Source organism: Alnus glutinosa, chromosome 6 (genome assembly GCF_958979055.1).
Source record: "Alnus glutinosa chromosome 6, dhAlnGlut1.1, whole genome shotgun sequence".
Classification (NCBI taxonomy): Eukaryota; Viridiplantae; Streptophyta; class Magnoliopsida; order Fagales; family Betulaceae; genus Alnus; species Alnus glutinosa.
Window position 1 is genome coordinate 822,664 of NC_084891.1, and position 18,781 is coordinate 841,444.

Consider the following 18,781-nt stretch of genomic DNA (forward strand, 5'->3'; position numbering starts at 1 on the left):
CCTAATAATGGAAAGAAAGGGATATTTGGGTACGATGAATGATGATGCTTTTCAAGTAACAAGTTTGAGCAGTGCTGTTTGAGCCCTCATTTTATATCGATTGACTTAATATATTTTAAGTGATTTTTTATATTAATTATTTTAAAAAATAACTTAAAACATGTTACATCAACATGTGTAAAATGAATATTAAAAATAACATTATTTAATAATTTTATATTGCATTGTTGTTAAACAACTACGAACTTAACATAAAGAGTAATTTTAGCGACAAGTGTGTTTTGTCATGTCAGTTAAAAACAATTATACACCCTCTCTTGTTTGGGGTCACCTTTAACCACCACCTAGGGTGGAACTTAGCGCCGGATCTAATGGTCGTAATCATTGACTGAATTAGAGGGCGCTAGTGGGGCCATGCCCCCTCTAGCCAAAAAAAAAAAAATGTCTACAATGCAATTTTTTTAAGCTTTTAAATTTGTTAAAAAAGAACATTTTAACAATTTGTAATTTTTTTAGCCCCACCAAATTGAAATGTGGAAAATGATATTCAAAATAATTGTACACACTTTTTTTTTTTCACTTTCATGTAAAAAAAAGTGAAATCATTTATACATCAGCTTGTTGTACAAAGTATGTACCATTATCGTGCAAAAAACATTACTCAGTACAACCACTCCAAAAATTCAATTAAGGTGAAAGAGGCTAAATCGTATTTTTGGGTATTCCCATGTCAATGCGTAATTAAGCTAGCCATAAGTACAACCCCCGTATGGCTAGCATTACTTGGAATTAAAAACACATTTGGAAAGTTATGGATATGAAAGTAATAAAAGAAGAAAGTTACACATCAAACATAAAATACTAGGAGAATGTGTTACCATATCGATCAAAAATGATTTTTTATTTTTTATATGTTTACCATATAATTTTTTTTTTTTTTTTTTTTTTTAATAATAGTCATGATCTCGATCATGACTATAATCAATCTCTTTCTTTTCTTGATTCCATCCGATGTTTAATATTCTCTTAGAATAAAGTTAAACTATCAATGGTCGAGAACTTCTTTAATATTCTCTTCCAATAAGTTTGTTTATTTTGTGACATTTATTTCTTAGAAAACGAAAGTAAAATAAAATAAGACCAGATGGACCATTGACGTTAGTAAAAGTGTAAAATCAACCCTTGCATCACACACTTGGAGTGGATTTTAGGTCATGAAACAGTCTTGTGCCTTTTGGCATCATCTTTTAATAGGATTTAATCATTATAAATACTCTCCATCTTATTCAGGTGACTAAAAGGGAGGAGTAAGGTTGGGCAGTTAATTAGGGTATATCTTATTTTTTTATTTTTTATATATATATTTTAAAAAAAAAAAAGATGAAAAGAGAGGAGCAATAGTCAATCGATCATATAAGATACCATAATCAGCACAATATGTACCAATATGTTCTTTTTCTATGTTCTGATATATATATATATCTGTGTGTGTTCAACATGCAGCTTTTATATGTTGTATAGAGTCGTATGTACAGGCCGGCCAAAAGATAAGTACCCATTAGTTAGCTTGTATATACTATATATAATGGGCAGCAAGAATATAATATATTACAAGTTTAGAAAAATAAGAATATATATATATATATAGAAGTAAGAAGTCTGAATAGGCCAGGTCGACTATATTTCAACCAAATCATATGGATTATTTGTTATACATGAATTCTTGACAAAGTCCTTATAAAACTATAATTTTATCTTCAAATTAAAAATTATATATAAAAAAAATATTAAACACCTTGGATCAAGGGTTGACAAACCACCGGAACTCATAGGCACTTGGAAGTAGTCGGGCACTCCCTCTGTCTAGTTTTGAGAGTGGTTGACAACCTTTAATTAAGAGTCTTGAGTCTAAGGAAGCTAGTTCTAGGGGACCGAACCATTTTAAGAGATATTTTGGGGGGGTGGTTTGACCACCCTAGAAGTGGGTTTTGAAGGTAATCGCCTATTCTCATAAAACTTTAAGGTGGTTCAATGACCTTCGGGACTCTAGGGTGGCTAATCCATTCTCATGAAAGTGGTTCGGCCACCCTCTTTAAGCACCCCAAAAACTATTGGTGTTCTTTATTTAGATACTGGCAAGGATATAGTACGTGGGTTTGTTTGATATTTTAAGAGCCTATAAATTTAATTATTACAAGGTCAAATCCTATGAACCAATTTAATAAGTTTTGCTAAAAGCTGTTACGTTTGTCAAGAACTGATGCAGATTAATTAATATTAACCAAATCAATAAAAAATAATGAGTTAAACATAAGAATGAAAACAAAAAGAAATTGAGAAAATGGGAAGTTATTATTCATTTTTACTTTTGCCCAAGGCCTTGCCATGTTATTTCTTAGGGGTAACAATTTATCTTCATGTTGTCGAGTTTGGTTTCTATTGAGGCATACGTTTATAACTATATAAATCAACCATAACGAGACCTAATTAATTAAATGGGCTAGATCTTTTTAATTTTAATCTATTAATTTTATGTCAGGTTCGTAAATCGTATAAAAAATTATCAATCATAAATGCCACATGTTGCTCGGTCATCCACGTACACACCTCTTTACACACCTCTTCACCTTCACCAGCCTACCCTCTTCCTCCCTATGGCTCTAGTCCTTGTGGGTGGATCACACACACCTCTTTGAAGTGCATGGGTTACATGCGCGACCTCCACAATATATGGATCTTTCCAAGCAAATCCAACGACTCTTTTCTAACTAGCCTTTTTAATTAGTGCCCAAAATTTTTCAGATTCAAATTTAAACTCTTAACAATTTTTGATCTAGTTGGGCGTTAGACTCACCACCTTAACTATTATGTATATATATACCTCTTAGCTTCTCTAATTTTCTCGAAAACTAGTCGGGAACTAAATTTTATGGAATTATCTTGTTAGAGTACTCCTGGCGGTCAAAGGCTGCCATCAGCCTCGCTACAACATTCCTGCTCGACCTTCTCTTTCAAGCAGTGAGTGCTAAACGTCAATCTAGATTGGATTTCTGTGTGAGTTTAGCTATTTTGGTGAGCCAATTTGATGAAAATCTTGAAAAACCACTCCTAGCAGCCTCACCATTTTTACCAAAAAAATTTGATGACTGAAATTACTAACCAAATTAGATGAGGCATTTTCACTAAACAACCTACTCACCAAATTTTGTTTCACCTTTCTCTCTCACATGATTAGCACACTTTTTTCATTTTTTCTCTCATTTTCTTCTCCCATTTCTCATCTCTCACACGATAATGTCCTTATTTCATGGATATAAATGATTTTTTGTAAAAAGATTATATAGAGAAAAAATAAATAAATATGAAAAAATTATTATTTAAATGGAATAGTGAATATTGACTAGTTAAAATGGTGAGGCTGCTGGAGAAATTTTAATAAAGTGGCTCACCAGAATAGAAAAAAAATAATTTTTAGTTATTTTGGTGACTAAAATTTGATGAGACTACTAGAAATGCTTTTATATGTAGTTTATTTTCTATTATATTTTAAAAATAAATAAATAAATAAATAAATAATGAACTCATCAACCAAGTTTTAAAACATTCGAGGCCCTTCTGGGTTCTGGCACCAACAACTTTTATAACAAGGCCCCTAAAAGTTCGCCACGCAGAATAGTACGTGTGCATGCACTCACACCTGTCAGTCCACTCAACCGCAACGTTGCTACGTGTGCTTCAGTCTCTGCCCTATCTATATCTACATTCTACACACCGCCCCACGAAAACCTCAACCTCTAAAGACTTACCCCAGAATGTCGCAACTGAAGTATATCAAACCTTCCATTGATGACCCAGAAATTAAGCCAAATAATTAAAAGAAACAATTAAGATGATGAACCTCTTGGCCTTGTCTCTCGTTGTGACTTCACTGGCAGCAGCAGGAGTGTGGTCTCCCAGTCCAGAGAAGCAGAAGCATGGAGTGGACGTGATAGTGAAAGAAGTCCATAGAACGATTGTCATTGAGTATGATGAAGATGGTCAGCCCATTACCAAAGTCTCTATCTCGCCAGAAGAGCAACAACATGCCAACAACATGGCTAAGGAGAAGAAGATCGAAGAAGCCTCCTCTGTAAACGGTGGGAGAGAGAGCCATGTTTTTCCTAAGGAGCTCATATGCGATGCCTTTGGTAAATGCAAGCACAGGGTAGCAAGTGCAATGGGTAAGGCTAAGGAGAGGGTATCCGAGGCGGCACACGAGGCGATCGAGAAGAAGGAGGAGATGGCACACGAGGTGGGAGAGGCTGCAAGCCATGCATTAGGTAAAGCCAAAGAAACGGTGTCTCAGAAAGCTCACGAGACAATAGGCGAGACAAAGGAGAGGACACACGAGGTGGGAGAGGCTGCAGGCCATGCATTAGGTAAAGCCAAAGAAACGGTGTCCCAGAAAGCTCACGAGGTTGAAGAACGCGCTAAAGAGTCTGTAGAAGCTGCCATGGGTAAGGTGAAGGAGGAAAAGGACATTATAGCGATGAATGTATCTGATAAAGCGGAGAAGGCTAAAGAGGAGGCGGTGAAGAAAGCCAAAGAAGCTTCGGACAAAGTCAAGAGGGGAATACTTGGGCACGGGAGACAGGTCGGGCATGATGCTGTGAAGTACGTGACATCAGCGGAGGCGATGGGTGTGGTGAACTTGCTGGGGTTCGCCACGGCTTATGGGATGTGCATGTGGGTTACGTTTATTTCGAGCTATGTGTTGGCCGCGGTGATGCCGCGGCAGCAGTTCGGGATTGTTCAGAGCAAGATATATCCGGTGTATTTCAGGGCCATGGCTTGTAGCATTGCGATGGCTTTGTTGGGGCTGGTGTTGGGCAATGGGAGAAGGATGTTCTCAAGCACGGTTGCAATGTTGCAGGGCTGTAATCTTTTGGCATCGCTTTTGATGGTTTTCCTCAATGCGCTTTACTTGGAGCCACGGGCCACCAAGGTACTTTAGCTTTATGCTCAAATGGTTCTCTTGCTTGGCTGTACATGTCCTATTATAACACTCTTATATCACTGGACTTTTAGGGATCAATTAATAATGAACTCTTCAAGAATCCCTCATTTTACTTACCGAGTGACAATTCGAATTCGACACATATTTATAAAATTATATAGATCAATATTAATATAACCTATTTAATTAAACGAATTCAGTGTCAAATTCGTGGGTCCTATCAGAAATGGTGGCCCCTAATAGACCTAATGTTCCACAAATTCCCAAGCTTTCATTTGATCCCCTCGACTACAACTTTTGTTGATGACTTTACCCGTTAGCAAAAGTTTGATGTAAGATTGTAATATACATTACCTTTCACTATTTTCACTTCCTAGAAACCCACTGGTTAGGAAATTCAATTAAATTGGATCGAGCCATAGGATCCAATAGGTATCAGTGGTTTATGGTTGAAAGTCTGACTAATTAAACGAGTTAAGTTTGACCTACTCGAATCCGACAAACGCCACCACACTTAGTTAGGTAGGTGATATATACCATGATTAAATCAATTTCTTTTCGTTGGACATTCCAGGTGATGTTTGAGAGGATGAAGATGGAGAAGGAAGAGGGGAGAGGAAGAGAGGAATTAACTGCTGATGAGCCCAGCCGGGTCTCTGATCAGGCGCAGCCGCCAGTTGCTGATGCTACAGCTTCAACTACAACAAGCACGGCTCCTGCAGCGCGAGCAGAGCAGGAAGTGGTCAGGTCTCGGATGGGTAGACTGAGTGACAGGCTAAAGAAGCTGAACTCCTACTCTTCTTTCCTCAATATACTGACCCTGATGGCTCTCAATTGGCATCTTGTTTACCTCGCCCACCTTCTTCACTTGATCACCTGCTAATGAATGGAGCGCGCTGCCTGTTTTCTATAATATTCTTGTATATGTATATGATAATGATATGTTGCTGCTGTGTGTGTATATATAATTAAATATATGATGCTTGTAAAGTTGTGCTCTTAATTGGTTTTGTAAAACGCAAGCTTTAGTAGAGAAACCTTCTTGCATTTTCTGTGTTAATGTTACAATAAAGAATGAAATTTTGTAAGGAAAAATCCACATGGCCAGCAATTAACGTGACAAGAAAAAGGCCATGCAATTGCATATATGTACTACTCCAGATTGTTTTTAGTGTTTACCTGTTGTTGACAGCTAAGTTACGTGGACAGCGGATATGGGTGGTTATTATATATCCATCTGTATTTTCAACCCTACAAATTACCATGTCAATAATTGGGGAAGAGAAATTGAAACCAGCAATTTGTCAGAAGCATATATATGCACCTTTGCTAAGAGTATTATAAACGAAATTCATTTATTTGGCTAAGGGGAGAAAGGTAATACGTACGTACATTTGGAATAAAACAGCAAAAACAGCACACCCGCATCACCCACATTGCACCATCTATTTCTTTTTCAACACATACATACAATAATCTTCTATGATCACTAGATGCTCCTTTTGTTATTATCATCGTCAGCCATAAGTTGGGTGGGCTTAATACCCTTTATGAATTCAATCCTATTGGTGATAAAGTTAATCTTTTCATCCACCATATGCATGTGACGTATTTCCGTTAAATCTTCTGAACAACTTGATTTTTTACCTGCCAAGAACCCAATCAAAAGTAGTTCCATCTCTAGCCCTCGGTTCCTCTTCTTTTCTGTCTCTAATCTCCCATTTAACTTTGATATACTTTTTTCAAGAAATACTTTTTGATCCATCATATATTTACCTTGTCCTCGGTTCTTTCTAGGCAAATTATTGAACATTTCAAGTGCTCAAAATGCTTCTTGTGGAGAAGGCCAAACATACGGCTGAGGATCACAACTACTGTAAATATATAATAGCACATGCAAATAATGCCACATAAAGTTGTAAGCTCACTCAGCTTCTTCAATAGACCGGCCTACCTTTTTCTGAAGGTGGTTCTCCTGAGATATTCATTAGAAATCATTTGATCATGCTTAACCTTCTTTCTACCCATGGTCAAGAACACAAAGAAGGTATATTAGGGTACGCTTCTGGAAAGTAACCTAGCTAGAGATATATATAGTGGTATGTAGACAGCCCATTGGAAGGGTAAACCAGCATATATGATACTGTGGTTAATTGCAGCATTTTCATGGATAACAATATAATCAACATTTAATATGTAAAACCTAGCCTGTTCCCTTTTACTTGGCCAATATGAATTGTATTTTTAATGAAAAGATTCGGTCTCCAACCATAAAAAAGGTACCTTATTTTAACAGACGAAGTGGAAACCACAGGGATAATTCTTTGCCCTCCTATCAGATCGCCACGTATACATCTTTGCCACATCAATATGTCATCTAAAACAAACAAACAAAAAGAAGAAGAAGAAAGAAAGAAGGGGTGGTGGTGGTGGGGGAAAAAATCCCCTCTGCGGGTGGTGGTAGGGTTCTCCGGCAACCCACCCCCACCCAGCGGAGGTGGTCACTGGGTTGGGGAGTCCTCCCCACAAAATAGTGTCAAAACATGGATGCGCCTCATGCTCTTTCATCATTATATTGAACATATTTTATATTTTGTCTTTTATCTTTTTTCCTTTTGTTGAGTAATATTTTTTCATCTTAGTTCTCTTATCTGCTTCTTCTCTCTTTCTTCAACTTTTCTTCTCAATTTTTAGTTGTCCCACATCAGCCTTAATTGCATTAACTGAGTTTTTAATTGCTCTGCAATGGAGCATGTATATATGTAACATCCACCACTTCAATTATTCAAAATAATTGCTAGGGTATCTTAGCAATCAAAACAACAGAAATAGAATAGTTTACTTCCTAAACCATTGTCCCAACATCAACACTTTGATTATTCAACAAAAATTACTGCTAAGGTATCCTAACAATCCTGTATCGTCATACAAGATGTTTTTAAGTTTCTACCTGATTTTGGGGTGTGTCTTGGGAGGTGGTGGGGAGTTTCACCATGGTAAAGGTTTACTTCATATTTCACTCTTTGAATAACCGATCGAATGTTTACGACCATGCATAGCTAAACCAGATATTGGCTTTAAAACTACTTCAAAGAGTAATTTAAATTGGTATGTACTTTGCAATCGTAAGGAGCACATGTTTTTCAGTTTGATCTTGAATACGTAACAAATATGGAGGAAAGGAGAAAAAACTTACAAGAGCTCCATAAGGTTAGTTTGTTAGAAGATAAAATCACCACCTCAGAATCAGCTTCAAAATCAGGACCATGCAGAGCATCATGCAGAGGAGTGTAATCCGGACCTAGCTCAGTTGCTAGTAGACTCTCCTAGCAACCCTACTCACAGCATGCCATATACAGAAATCACCTTTGGAAGACGGCAGCCTACTAATCGGTCTACAATTGCAGCCTGCAGTCCAGGATTCCAGGCCCCATGTTTTCTGCATCTCTCTAACTTAATCCAATGTAATCAGCATAGGATCTAGTTAATTGTTTGTTTATTATTTGCACTAAGTTTCATAAGTTTGTTTTATTCTTAGCTCAAGGAGCTCAACGTGTAACTTGTACTGTATAAATAGAAACACAATCTCTGCACTTGGATTTCAACCAAGCAGAGTATTCTCCAATTCTTCTATAGAGTGTTTTCAATTCTTTCATAGTTAACTCATCTGTCCAACTGATTAATGATTCCGCTTGGCTTGGCCCAGTGCTTCCATTTGGTGTTGCATCAACATCGGTTGGCTTTGACAATCTTCTAGTCATAAAGTCACTAGAATGGAACAGTTGTTTTTTTGTTCTGATTGGTACTAGAATGAGACAATTTGGCTTTAGATGCTCACTGTGCAACATAAAATGGGGATAGGAATAAGTTTCTTAAAACTCTGATTTCTTGATGACTAAAAGCTGCAGGCAAGAAAAAAAATGAATAAACTAAAAACGAGTGGAAAGTTCAAGACCTGTTGGGTGCATGCGTAACTTACTAATAAAGAAAAAAAAGGAACTGGCAGAAAGTTCCTGGCCAACAAAGATATGAATAACCTTCTAATATTTCTCGTTGAACAAAAAAAAAAAAGAGAAAAAGAAAAACCAACTAAATATTACCTGACATAAAATAAGATGGTTTCAAGATAAACTGCTTCACCAACTAGAATTCCTCATTACAGAAGGAAAGTGGTCAATCAATGGACGTAATACCATAAACCAAAATAAAAGTTGACCAACGTTTTGCTGATTCTTGTAGATTGCAGAAAAGATATCCACAAATTCGTTCACTTCTTGCGAAAGTATGAATTTAGACTCTTCATTTTACTATCAATGTTCTGATAGTAGGCATTGCACCGTCCTCTGTAACTGGAAACTTTCTTCCTGAAACAAATGTCGTTTTTCAAATTCCCATTAACCAACGAGAAAATACTAATTAACAAGACAACGAACAATATCATTAAGGTTTTGGTAGATACCTGACTCTTTATGATCAGTTTGACTCTTGAAATAGTTGATTATTAGGAGTTCGGCTGTCCTTTTTAGCTTCCATTTCCCAAGTCTTACCCCTTTACTGCTTCACAATTAGATGTCTACCTCATCAAAGCCAAATCTGTAGCACAGGGATTCTTCTGCCTCCCTAAATTTGTGGCTGGAACAGATCAAACCAAGGATCACTAACCCAAGTAATTTACTCTAATTGAAACTACCAGTAATCCCCACAAGAGCAAGAACCTTCTCTAAAACGATGGAAGCGAATTGGATCTCTAAGAATTATTTCTCTTTTCCAGCTTCGAGAACAGCTTCATCATTGTATGGCAATCTCGGCAGACTCTCAAGTTCTTCATCACCCTCAATGGAGCTGATGCTGGCAGATTGATAATACCAAAAGTCACAGCTAACTTTTCACTGTGGTAGTTCACCACTGTGCTAACTTTGAGTTTGGGTTCAGAGATACTAGAAATAGGCTTCTCTTCTATACAATGTATTTTCTCTAACCTACACAACATTTCCTCTAATTTTGCATATATCACTTGACTCATTGAGTGAGATCGATCACCTGCCAAAAAAGATTGAACTTTGTTCCCTACCTCAATCCAACTTAGACCAGGTTCCTTCTTAACTCCTCGAACTTTCATCCATTCCCTAATTTTTGTAGCATGTAGCTCTAACCCTGCATCATTGTAGATTCTGTAAAGAAGCACATAAGATGCAGACGCCTGAGGTTCATCCTCAATTACTCTCTCTGCAACACATTTGCCTGTGACACTGTCTGTGTAAACCCTGCAAGCACCCAACAAGGCTTGCCGCATCACTGGATCTTCCTCAAAACCAGAGTTCAGAATGAAACTTTCTGCATCAGCTAACTTCCCAGCACAACCCAGGAGATCAACAACGCAGGCACAGTGCTTTACATTAGCTGTCATGCCGTAATCTTTCTTCATGCTCTCAAAGTATCTGCAATGAACAAAGATAGTGAAACCACAACAACTAAGTGTGTGCAAAAGCATCTTTGAATTTCATAACTTCATACTGCTTTAGGTTGTAAAACCTAGCTAGGTAGTTTGAAAAGAAAAATAGAAAACAAGCAAATAATTCACAGTTTCAAGGATAAACTCCATATTCTATCTAAAGTATAAATCAACTTTGGATAATTACTAAACAAAAAAGAGTACATAAGTTTTTTTTTTCCTTCTTTCTTGAATATAACATAGCCTTATGCACCACTTAAATTCAATTCACATCTTATTAAAATTACTTTTCCAATCAACTCCTAGTTTCAGAAAAATTACTCGTGGAAAACAATTTTTTCCGATGCATGATGACTATCCAACCAAAGGAAACAAATTACATATTTAATAATGGTGAAAAGGCTTTATAAACCTACCGTAATCCTTCTTCAACAAGCCGCCCATGGCTACAAGCGGTTAGAACTCCAAGGAATGTAATATGGTTCGGTTCAATTCCACGATCCTTCATCAACTCAAAAAGCCTAAAAGCTATTCTTGCACATACATGTTGCGCATTGCTACTGATCATCACGGACCAGGATACCACATCCGGATTCTCCATCTCTTCAAGGGTCAGATTAGCAGAATCAATATCTCCAGACTTTGCATACGTGCAAATTTGTGAATTGAGTAACAGTAAAATTCCCAATACCTGTTTTTATTGCATATCCCTGAATCTGCTGTCCAGATCTCGGTGTGGCCAAATTAGCACAAGCGCCCAATACACTTGATATTATGAACTCATCTGGTTTCCTTCCAGAAGAGAGCAATTTACAGAACAAAGTCAATGCACTTCCAAAATGTCCTTTTTGAATATAACCTGCGATCATGGATGTCCATAAGACATTTGACTCCATCCTCAACTGAATCCAAAAAAAAAGTACAAATCAATAAGAGCACTTCCAATGAACTCATCTGACTGAAGGTTCCCCTTTCAAATTTGAGCATCAATTTGCTTTCCATACTCAAAAGCTTCAACACCATTACAAGCTTTGAGCATGCTTGAGAATGTAAACTTTGAAGGCTTCATTCCTTGTCTTTGCATCTCAGAGAAAAGATTGAAAGTTTCATTTGCATATTCATCATAAATGGTATCATCTTGGAGGAATCCAGCGATCATAGCATTATAGATGACGACACTTTGATTGGGCATCAGTTTGAAAATTTGGATTGCATCAACCAAATCACCACTCTTTGCATAAATAACAAGTAATGCAGTCACAACAACATCATTCGAATCCAGCCCAAGTTTGACTGAGCAGGCATGAAGCGCTTTTCCATGATGTTTTGAATCCATAAAATTTGTGCAACAACCCTTTAGGACACTTCCCAGTGTATAAGTATTAAACTTCAGTCGGTGCATTTTTCCTAGAAGTTTCAACATTTCCTCATTGGCACTAATTCTAACAAAACCAGCAATCGTTGAATTCCAAGAAACTTCATCCAAGTCATCAGAACTCTCAAACAAAAGCCTCGCCCTATTAACCTCACCACATTTTGAGTACATATGAATGAGGGAATTGGTTACAAAAACTTTAGCCCGAAATCCACCCACGATAACTAACCCATTAATCAGCTTACCAAACTCAAGATCCCCAGTTTGACCACACACATTTATAGCACCTGCAAAGGTGAACTTATCAAGTATCAAACCAGCAACCCTTGCTTCATTAAATACTCCCATTAGCAGAAATCAGAGAATTATATGAAATAACATTGCGTTTTGGCATTTTATCGAACAGCTGACGAGCTGTGTTTATATCACCACTTTTACAATACATACGAAGAAGATTATTCAGAAAAAACAGACATGGTTTAAAAGCACTTTCGATCATGTGGACACGAGCAAGCTTGCCATAGATAATAGACCCAGATTTGACAGATAACTGGACCAGTTTTTCGTATAGGTCACAGAGTCTAAAGAAAAGTTTTGCATACGACATGGCTGAGAATGTTGTAGTGGGTTTGCCAATGGGTTGTCTGTGCCAAGGAAATCTAATGGTGGGGAAGACAAAGTCGGGCTTTGTGGGTTTTGCTCCTTTGAGCAACATGTTTCTATAGAGGTTACCGCTTCGTTGTCCGTCCGGAACCTCGCCATAATGCAACGTAACAAACAAACAAATATTCTACGAACATATTTAAATTATGTACGTGTCACAATGTAGACCGTTAAAATGAAGTAAAGTCAAATCTAAACCCTCCTCTCCGTCTCAACTCTTCCAAACTGAAGACCCGGGACAATTTTCCACTCACTACGTTGTTCAAAGACAAATCCAAAAACAAACCCAGATCTCATTGAGTAGCCAAAATATAGACAAGATGCAAGATACAATAGTCTTGCTTCCAGCTCCAGGCATGGGCCACATGATCTCCATGGTTGAGCTTGGCAAGCTCATACTCCACCGCTACGCTAACAAATTCTCCATCACCATCCTCATCGCCACCGGCTCCGTTGGGGACAGCCCAGGCGTCACCTCCTACATCCAACGTGTCTCTCAATCCAACCCCTCCATCTCCTTCCAAAGCTTACCCTCTGTTTCCGTTGACACCGCCCCAACTCGCAGCCGCGCCGCCGTAGCTTTCGAGTTTATCCGCCTCAGCTTAGCCAATACCCCCCATGCACTCCAACAAATCTCAAAATCATTCACCATTCGTGCCCTTATCATCGATCTTTTCTGCAGCTCGGCTCTTCCCATAGCCAAAGATCTCAACCTTCCTGTTTATTATTTCTTCACTTCTGGTGCTTACGCTCTTGCTGCCTTCTTATACCTCCCCAAGATCCATGAGCAAACAATCAAGAGCTTCAAGGACCTCACCACAACTGAATTTCACTTCCCAGGAATGTCATCCCCGTTGAAAGCAACACACATGCCTGAACCGACACTCGACCGTGACGACCCTGCTTATTGGGACATGCTCTACTTCTGTTCACATCTTCCAAAATCAAATGGGATTATAGCTAACACGTTTGAGGACCTAGAGCCAAAAGCCTTAAAGGCCATTACTGATGGTGCGTGCGTTCCTGATTCGCCAACTCCGCCGGTTTATTCAATAGGCCCTCTGATTGCTCACTCGGAAGAGCCAGCAGCTGATGATAGAAATAAAGGTGATAGAGCGCCTGAGGATGAATGTTTGTCGTGGCTTGACAGCCAACCGAGTAGAAGTGTTGTGTTCTTGTGCTTTGGCAGCCGAGGAACGTTCTCGGTGGCGCAAGTGAAAGAGATAGCCCATGGGTTGGAAAGGAGTGGGCAGAGATTCTTGTGGGTGTTGAAAAAGCCACTACGCGATGAGAAAGCCAAGCAGACTCAGAATTATACTGCGGATTTCGATTTGGAGGGTGTGCTGCCAGAAGGGTTCCTGGAGAGAACCAAAGATAGGGGTATGGTGGTGAAGACGTGGGCGCCCCAAGTGGGTGTGCTGAGAAAAGAATCCATTGGGGGTTTCGTGACTCACTGTGGGTGGAACTCGGTGTTGGAGGCGGTGGTTGCAGGAGTGCCGATGGTGGCTTGGCCGCTCTATGCGGAGCAGCACCTGAACAGGAACGTTTTGGTGAATGACATGAAAATGGCTATTGACTTGGAGCAGAGGGAGGATGATGGGTTTGTGAGTGGTGATGAGTTGGAGAGAAGGGTTAGGGAGTTGATGGAGTCGGAACAGGGAAGAGAGCTTAGGGAAAAAAGTTGGAAGATGAGAGAAATTGCTTTGGCTGCTTTGGGATTAGCATCTGGTTCGTCTTCAAGAGCCCTGGCCAAGTTGGTTGAGGCACTTGGATAGCGTTTGGAAGTAATTGTAAACTGTGATGGAAAGGAAAATGATTTTCCGCATACATCCGTTTGAGAAAAAATCATGGAATTTTAAGTACAATTTGAGTTTTGTTTAATTTGCATCCATGTTGTCACTTGCAGCAAACAAACACCGCAGATATTTTAAGCTTCTTCAAAAGCATTTTCAGGTACCCCTCCCTGCATTGAACTACCTTTTGAAGTTTTATGAGTTTGGAAGAAGATAACGAAATTATGAAATTGGACAATAACCAATTTATCTGACATAATTTTGCAAATCCAAATATTCTTTTGCTGTTTCCCATCTTCTAGGCAAATGACTAGATGGTAAGAGGTATGAGATGGAAAAGAATAAATGTGAAATACAATTGGACTGGACATGATGTTTAAGTGAAGTGAAAATTAAACAGAAAGGCTTTTTTATTTATTTATTTTTTTTTTATTTTTTTATGGAAGAAAACTATTATAGACCAAACACAGCAACAATACACACCAGGAAAGCCTGGAACAATCTACCCTCAAGGGCTACATCAGAACAAAATTTCCAAAGAAAATAAAAACCCAACATAGCCCTTTTCAAACTGCAGTCCCTCTACTGCAGAAACAAAGCAAACCCGAACAAAACGGTTCTAAACACAACACAGTATACATCAGACTATGTTCTGCAAATTCCATATCTTCAAAAGCTTAAGATTCTCTGCAGGGCTGGTATAGCCTCCCTTAGCCATAATCCTTGATCTCACTTCACATCTAATCTTGGAAATAAGGCTCTCCTCTGTACTAGGAGTGCTTCCATGTATCAAATGATTCCTGGTCATCCAGATGTGGTAAATTACAGCTCCAAGGCTCAATTTGCAGAGCCTAGTTTCCAATGAATCTCCTCTCAACTGAAACGCACACCACTGAACTACATCATCCCAATCCACCAGCGGTTTACTCACCAAACAATCCGCCAACAAGGACCTCCAAATTCTACAACTGAAGCTGCAGCCAAAAAAAAATGATCCCTACTCTCAATTTTACTCCAGCAGAAAGGGTAAAGACAATCACCCATTGAAACCCCATTTACACATCCTCTCTTTAGTATTCAAAGCATCCTTGAAGACCATCCAAAGTATGAAAGCATGTTGGGTAATAGCACCAGAAAACCAAACGGCTTTCCACCAACTAACATCAGCTTTCTCCCTTAGACAATCCCAGGTTTCAGCACAAGAATACAGCCCTTTTTTGGAATTCCAGATAGCCAAATCTTCATCCCCTATCACCATTTCATGCAGAAGTATGAAAGGCATATTTTTCACATCTTGAACATCCCCAATATGGCAGGAACTCTCAGAGCATCAATGGAAATGCAAATGCATAGCCAAAGATTAAGCAGAAGAAGGATGTGTAGCTAGTTATCTGATATTTGAGGTCTCAGCCATTCACCATGGTAATTTTGCCATTAATATCCTCTGTTCTCTCAACTAGTCACCTTGTAATTACAAGATCTAGTACTCCTTTTCCATACGTAGATTACAGGTTCTATAGTTATGTTCATGGTCAAGACTATCTCAGCTTCATCTTCTCATAACGTGCTTGTTGAACTCTCCTTAGCATGGTTGTAATATCTCAGAAAATGTCCGGATGGAGCCTCCTGAAATGGTACTTGTGCCTTTCAAGTGGAAAATGGCGTTGGGAATGCCCTTCATCCTGAACTATTAAGAGAAGTTTCCTCTATAACATGGAAGACCACATTATTGAAAGAGGAAACGGGAAACCTATAATTAAGTATATTATCAGATGTTATCTACTTGTTAATGAGAATAGTAAAAAAAAATTGAATGTTTATTTTAGTAAACATTGCTGTTGAAGAAGCAGAGCATTTCCTGCGTCCAGCTCAGCTAAATTCCATACAATGATACAAAGATAGGAAATATACAGCAGAAGAGTGCTTAGTGCCTTGTTCCACCCTCCCATTCAGCTATAGAGCATTTGTTTTAATTCTCCGCGTAGAGTGAATGTTAAAAGTTTCGTCAGCTCATTTATGGCCTGGTACAGCGCAAAAAGATTAAGCTATATATCTTTCTTTGACAATTATCAAATTTCCTTTAAGAATTTTCTTGTATTTCGTTTCTGCTTGGCAGTTTTGGATGCTTACTCATTGAATACATAGGAATGATCTTTAAATATAAAGCAGATTGCAGAATGCCAAATGCTTCAAGTCTTATTTTTGTTGCCTTTTTAAACATTTATCATTGAATGCAAAGTACATGAGAATAGTGGGACTTGTTCGATTTTAGAGGGATTGGATTGCTATAAATAGACAAACATGTATGCAAATTAAACGAAACTCAAACTGTACTTAAAAACCTGATACTAACGTCTAAACCGCTTACTTTCTGATAAGAATTGAACACCTAAACATTTTATCCGGATCCCGCTCAATTACATTGCCATTCATGAGCAAAATTCCATGATTCTTCTCAAACAGATGTATGCAGAAAATCATTTTCCTTTCTATCACAGTTTACAATTACTTCCAAACACTATCCAAGTGAGTCAACCAACTTGGCAAGGGCTCTGGTAGACGAACCAGATGCTGTTCCCAAAGCAGCCAAAGCCATTTCCCTCATCTTCCAACTTTTTCCCCTGAGCTCCCTCCCTTGTTCCGACTCCATCAACTCCCTAACCCTTCTCTCCAACTCATCCCCACTCACAAATCCATCATCCTCCCTCTGCTCCAAGTCAATAGCCATCTTCATATCGTTCACCAAAACATTCCTGTTCAGGTGCTGCTCGGCGTAGAGCGGCCAAGCCACCATCGGCACTCCAGCAACCACTGCCTCCAACACCGAATTCCACCCACAGTGAGTCACGAACCCCCCAACTGATTCTTTTCTCAGCACACCCACTTGGGGTGCCCACGTCTTCACCGGACCTATTTTTTTTGCTTCCTGTTTGACCAACGTACGTACATAGGAAGTGATCGTATATATATAATATATATCGGAGGAAAAAAAAAAATTAAAAAATTGTCCGAATGGTGGTTGGAGTTGGCTGACGTGCGTACCAAACTTTCAAATGTTCATTATATATACCAAACTTTCAAATGTTCATGAATATATATATATATATATATATATACACACACGCGCGAAGATGTAATTTTAGGATGCAAAATCTGAGTTTAGGGTAGATATTGTAAATGAATAGTGGATATTGTACAGGTTGCATTAGTTTTAATTTGGGTGTTTATTTAAAGTTAACGGATTAAAAATTGTCATGTTATCTAAAAATTTTGCATCTTGTTTTTACAGGTTGCTTCACCTTTCTATTCACCGTCGCTTTTCTCTAAGCTTTTCCGCCACCGCCAAACTCCAATTTTGGCTCTCCCATTGTCGTCCCATATTGTGTAGGGTGGCCAAACAATTCTTAGTGGCTAAACGGATTGATTCGGTCACCCCAACTAAATTTTAATGGGATGAAATATTAATCGATATTTTAATAATTTTTTAGTTAAAAATGGATGAAATGTTCAATTTAACAAATGTTTCAACGATGTGAATTATAACATTTTTAAAACTCTCAACCAGGAGCGAAACTACATCGAAGCTTAGGGGCATGGCTACCCTTGATTGCACAAGGGGCGGTGTTGGGGTGGTCACCCACCCATTAATGTATGATTAATTTTTTTTCAAAAAAAAAAAAAAGAAAAAAAAGAAAGGAAATTGCACTAGTTTTTTGGGGGAAAAATAAAAATAAAAAATTAAGGGCTATTCTATTCTTGGAGGAATAGCTATTCATTTCATTTTTGAAATGAATGATCATTCCTTAAACCGAGATATAGTCATTTAAATTAATGGAATGGTTATTTTCAAGAATAATAAATAAACCAAACCATAAAATAGTTATTCCTTCCTAGACCAACTCTTCCTACCAAAATAATTAAGCCAAAAAATGTTGAAGTATCTTTCCATATATTTCTAAAATAATAATGTCAAAACTTAGAATAAATCTATCTTTTTTGTAATGGTGAGAGGACATAATCAGACTAATAAAATGTTACACACTCCTACTTCTCCATATCCATTTTTATACTCCTTAGTTGACTTTTAAAATCACCATTGAATTTGAAATGAAACTTAATTGGATTTTAATCCAATGATGGTTTTAAAAGCTACCTAAGGGAGTATGAAAATGCGTGTAAAGAAGTATAAATGTATGTAGCATTGCTTAGCTAAATTTGGAACGAGCTGAAATTTTTACCAGTTCGAACTGGTTGTGATAATTTTTATTAACGGACTTATTTCAAATTCTACTAAGTTTAGAAGTTTGTTTACTATAAATACAACATGGGTAACCTAAGAATAGAACTTTGGAATATTTTATAAGTTTTCTGATAAGCATTACTCGTATGTTGAGTTTTCTTCTATTTAATTACCTCAATTCCTTGGCTGAATTCTTGGTTTTGGAAATAGTTGTGAATCTTGTATTGGTTGTTTTTGTGATCCCACTACGTCATGTTGCATC

General features: G+C 38.0%; 4 protein-coding genes across 4 annotated transcripts; 2 read left to right on the forward strand and 2 right to left on the reverse strand.

The window, feature by feature from the left end:
- The first annotated feature begins 3,787 nt into the window (after nt 1–3,787).
- Nucleotides 3,788–6,077, forward strand: LOC133871764 (uncharacterized). The gene is made up of 2 exons (XM_062309181.1): nt 3,788–4,984; nt 5,571–6,077. Exons 1-2 carry the CDS (start codon nt 3,890–3,892, stop codon nt 5,877–5,879), a joined length of 1,404 nt encoding a protein of 467 aa, XP_062165165.1. The 5' UTR covers nt 3,788–3,889; the 3' UTR covers nt 5,880–6,077.
- Nucleotides 6,078–8,117: 2,040 nt separating this feature from the next.
- LOC133870852 (pentatricopeptide repeat-containing protein At3g13880-like) lies at nt 8,118–12,661 on the reverse strand. The gene is given in 8 exon segments (XM_062308095.1): nt 8,118–8,833; nt 9,097–9,360; nt 9,456–10,434; nt 10,865–11,122; nt 11,124–11,327; nt 11,329–11,354; nt 11,356–12,172; nt 12,174–12,661. Coding segments are annotated over 6 exon segments (2,361 nt in total). The 5' UTR covers nt 12,539–12,661; the 3' UTR covers nt 8,118–8,833; nt 9,097–9,360; nt 9,456–9,743.
- Nucleotides 12,662–12,806: 145 nt separating this feature from the next.
- LOC133870853 (UDP-glycosyltransferase 88F4-like) lies at nt 12,807–14,373 on the forward strand. The gene has a single exon (XM_062308096.1). The coding sequence runs from the start codon at nt 12,807–12,809 to the stop codon at nt 14,259–14,261; it is 1,455 nt and encodes a 484-aa protein (XP_062164080.1). The 3' UTR covers nt 14,262–14,373.
- A 546-nt stretch (nt 14,374–14,919) lies between these two features.
- LOC133870539 (uncharacterized) lies at nt 14,920–17,073 on the reverse strand. Its single transcript, XM_062307704.1, has 3 exons — nt 16,845–17,073; nt 15,320–15,527; nt 14,920–15,253 (listed from the first exon to the last, which is right to left on the reverse strand). Exons 1-3 carry the CDS (start codon nt 17,071–17,073, stop codon nt 14,920–14,922), a joined length of 771 nt encoding a protein of 256 aa, XP_062163688.1.
- Between the last annotated feature and the right edge of the window lie 1,708 nt (nt 17,074–18,781).

Excerpts from the sequence above, each read along its gene's own strand:
- LOC133870539 (XM_062307704.1), bottom strand. The coding sequence starts at position 17,073 with ATGGTGGCTTGGCCGCTCTACGCCGAGCAGCACCTGAACAGGAATGTT. Across the intron at positions 15,528-16,844 it reads TGCTTTGGGAACAGCATCTG|GGGATGAAGATTTGGCTATC; the intron begins GTTCGTCTACCA and ends AAATGGTGATAG. Across the intron at positions 15,254-15,319 it reads TGTAAATGGGGTTTCAATGG|CTTCAGTTGTAGAATTTGGA; the intron begins GTGATTGTCTTT and ends TTTTGGCTGCAG.
- LOC133870853 (XM_062308096.1), top strand. The coding sequence starts at position 12,807 with ATGCAAGATACAATAGTCTTGCTTCCAGCTCCAGGCATGGGCCACATG.
- LOC133871764 (XM_062309181.1), top strand. The coding sequence starts at position 3,890 with ATGATGAACCTCTTGGCCTTGTCTCTCGTTGTGACTTCACTGGCAGCA. Across the intron at positions 4,985-5,570 it reads TGGAGCCACGGGCCACCAAG|GTGATGTTTGAGAGGATGAA; the intron begins GTACTTTAGCTT and ends TGGACATTCCAG.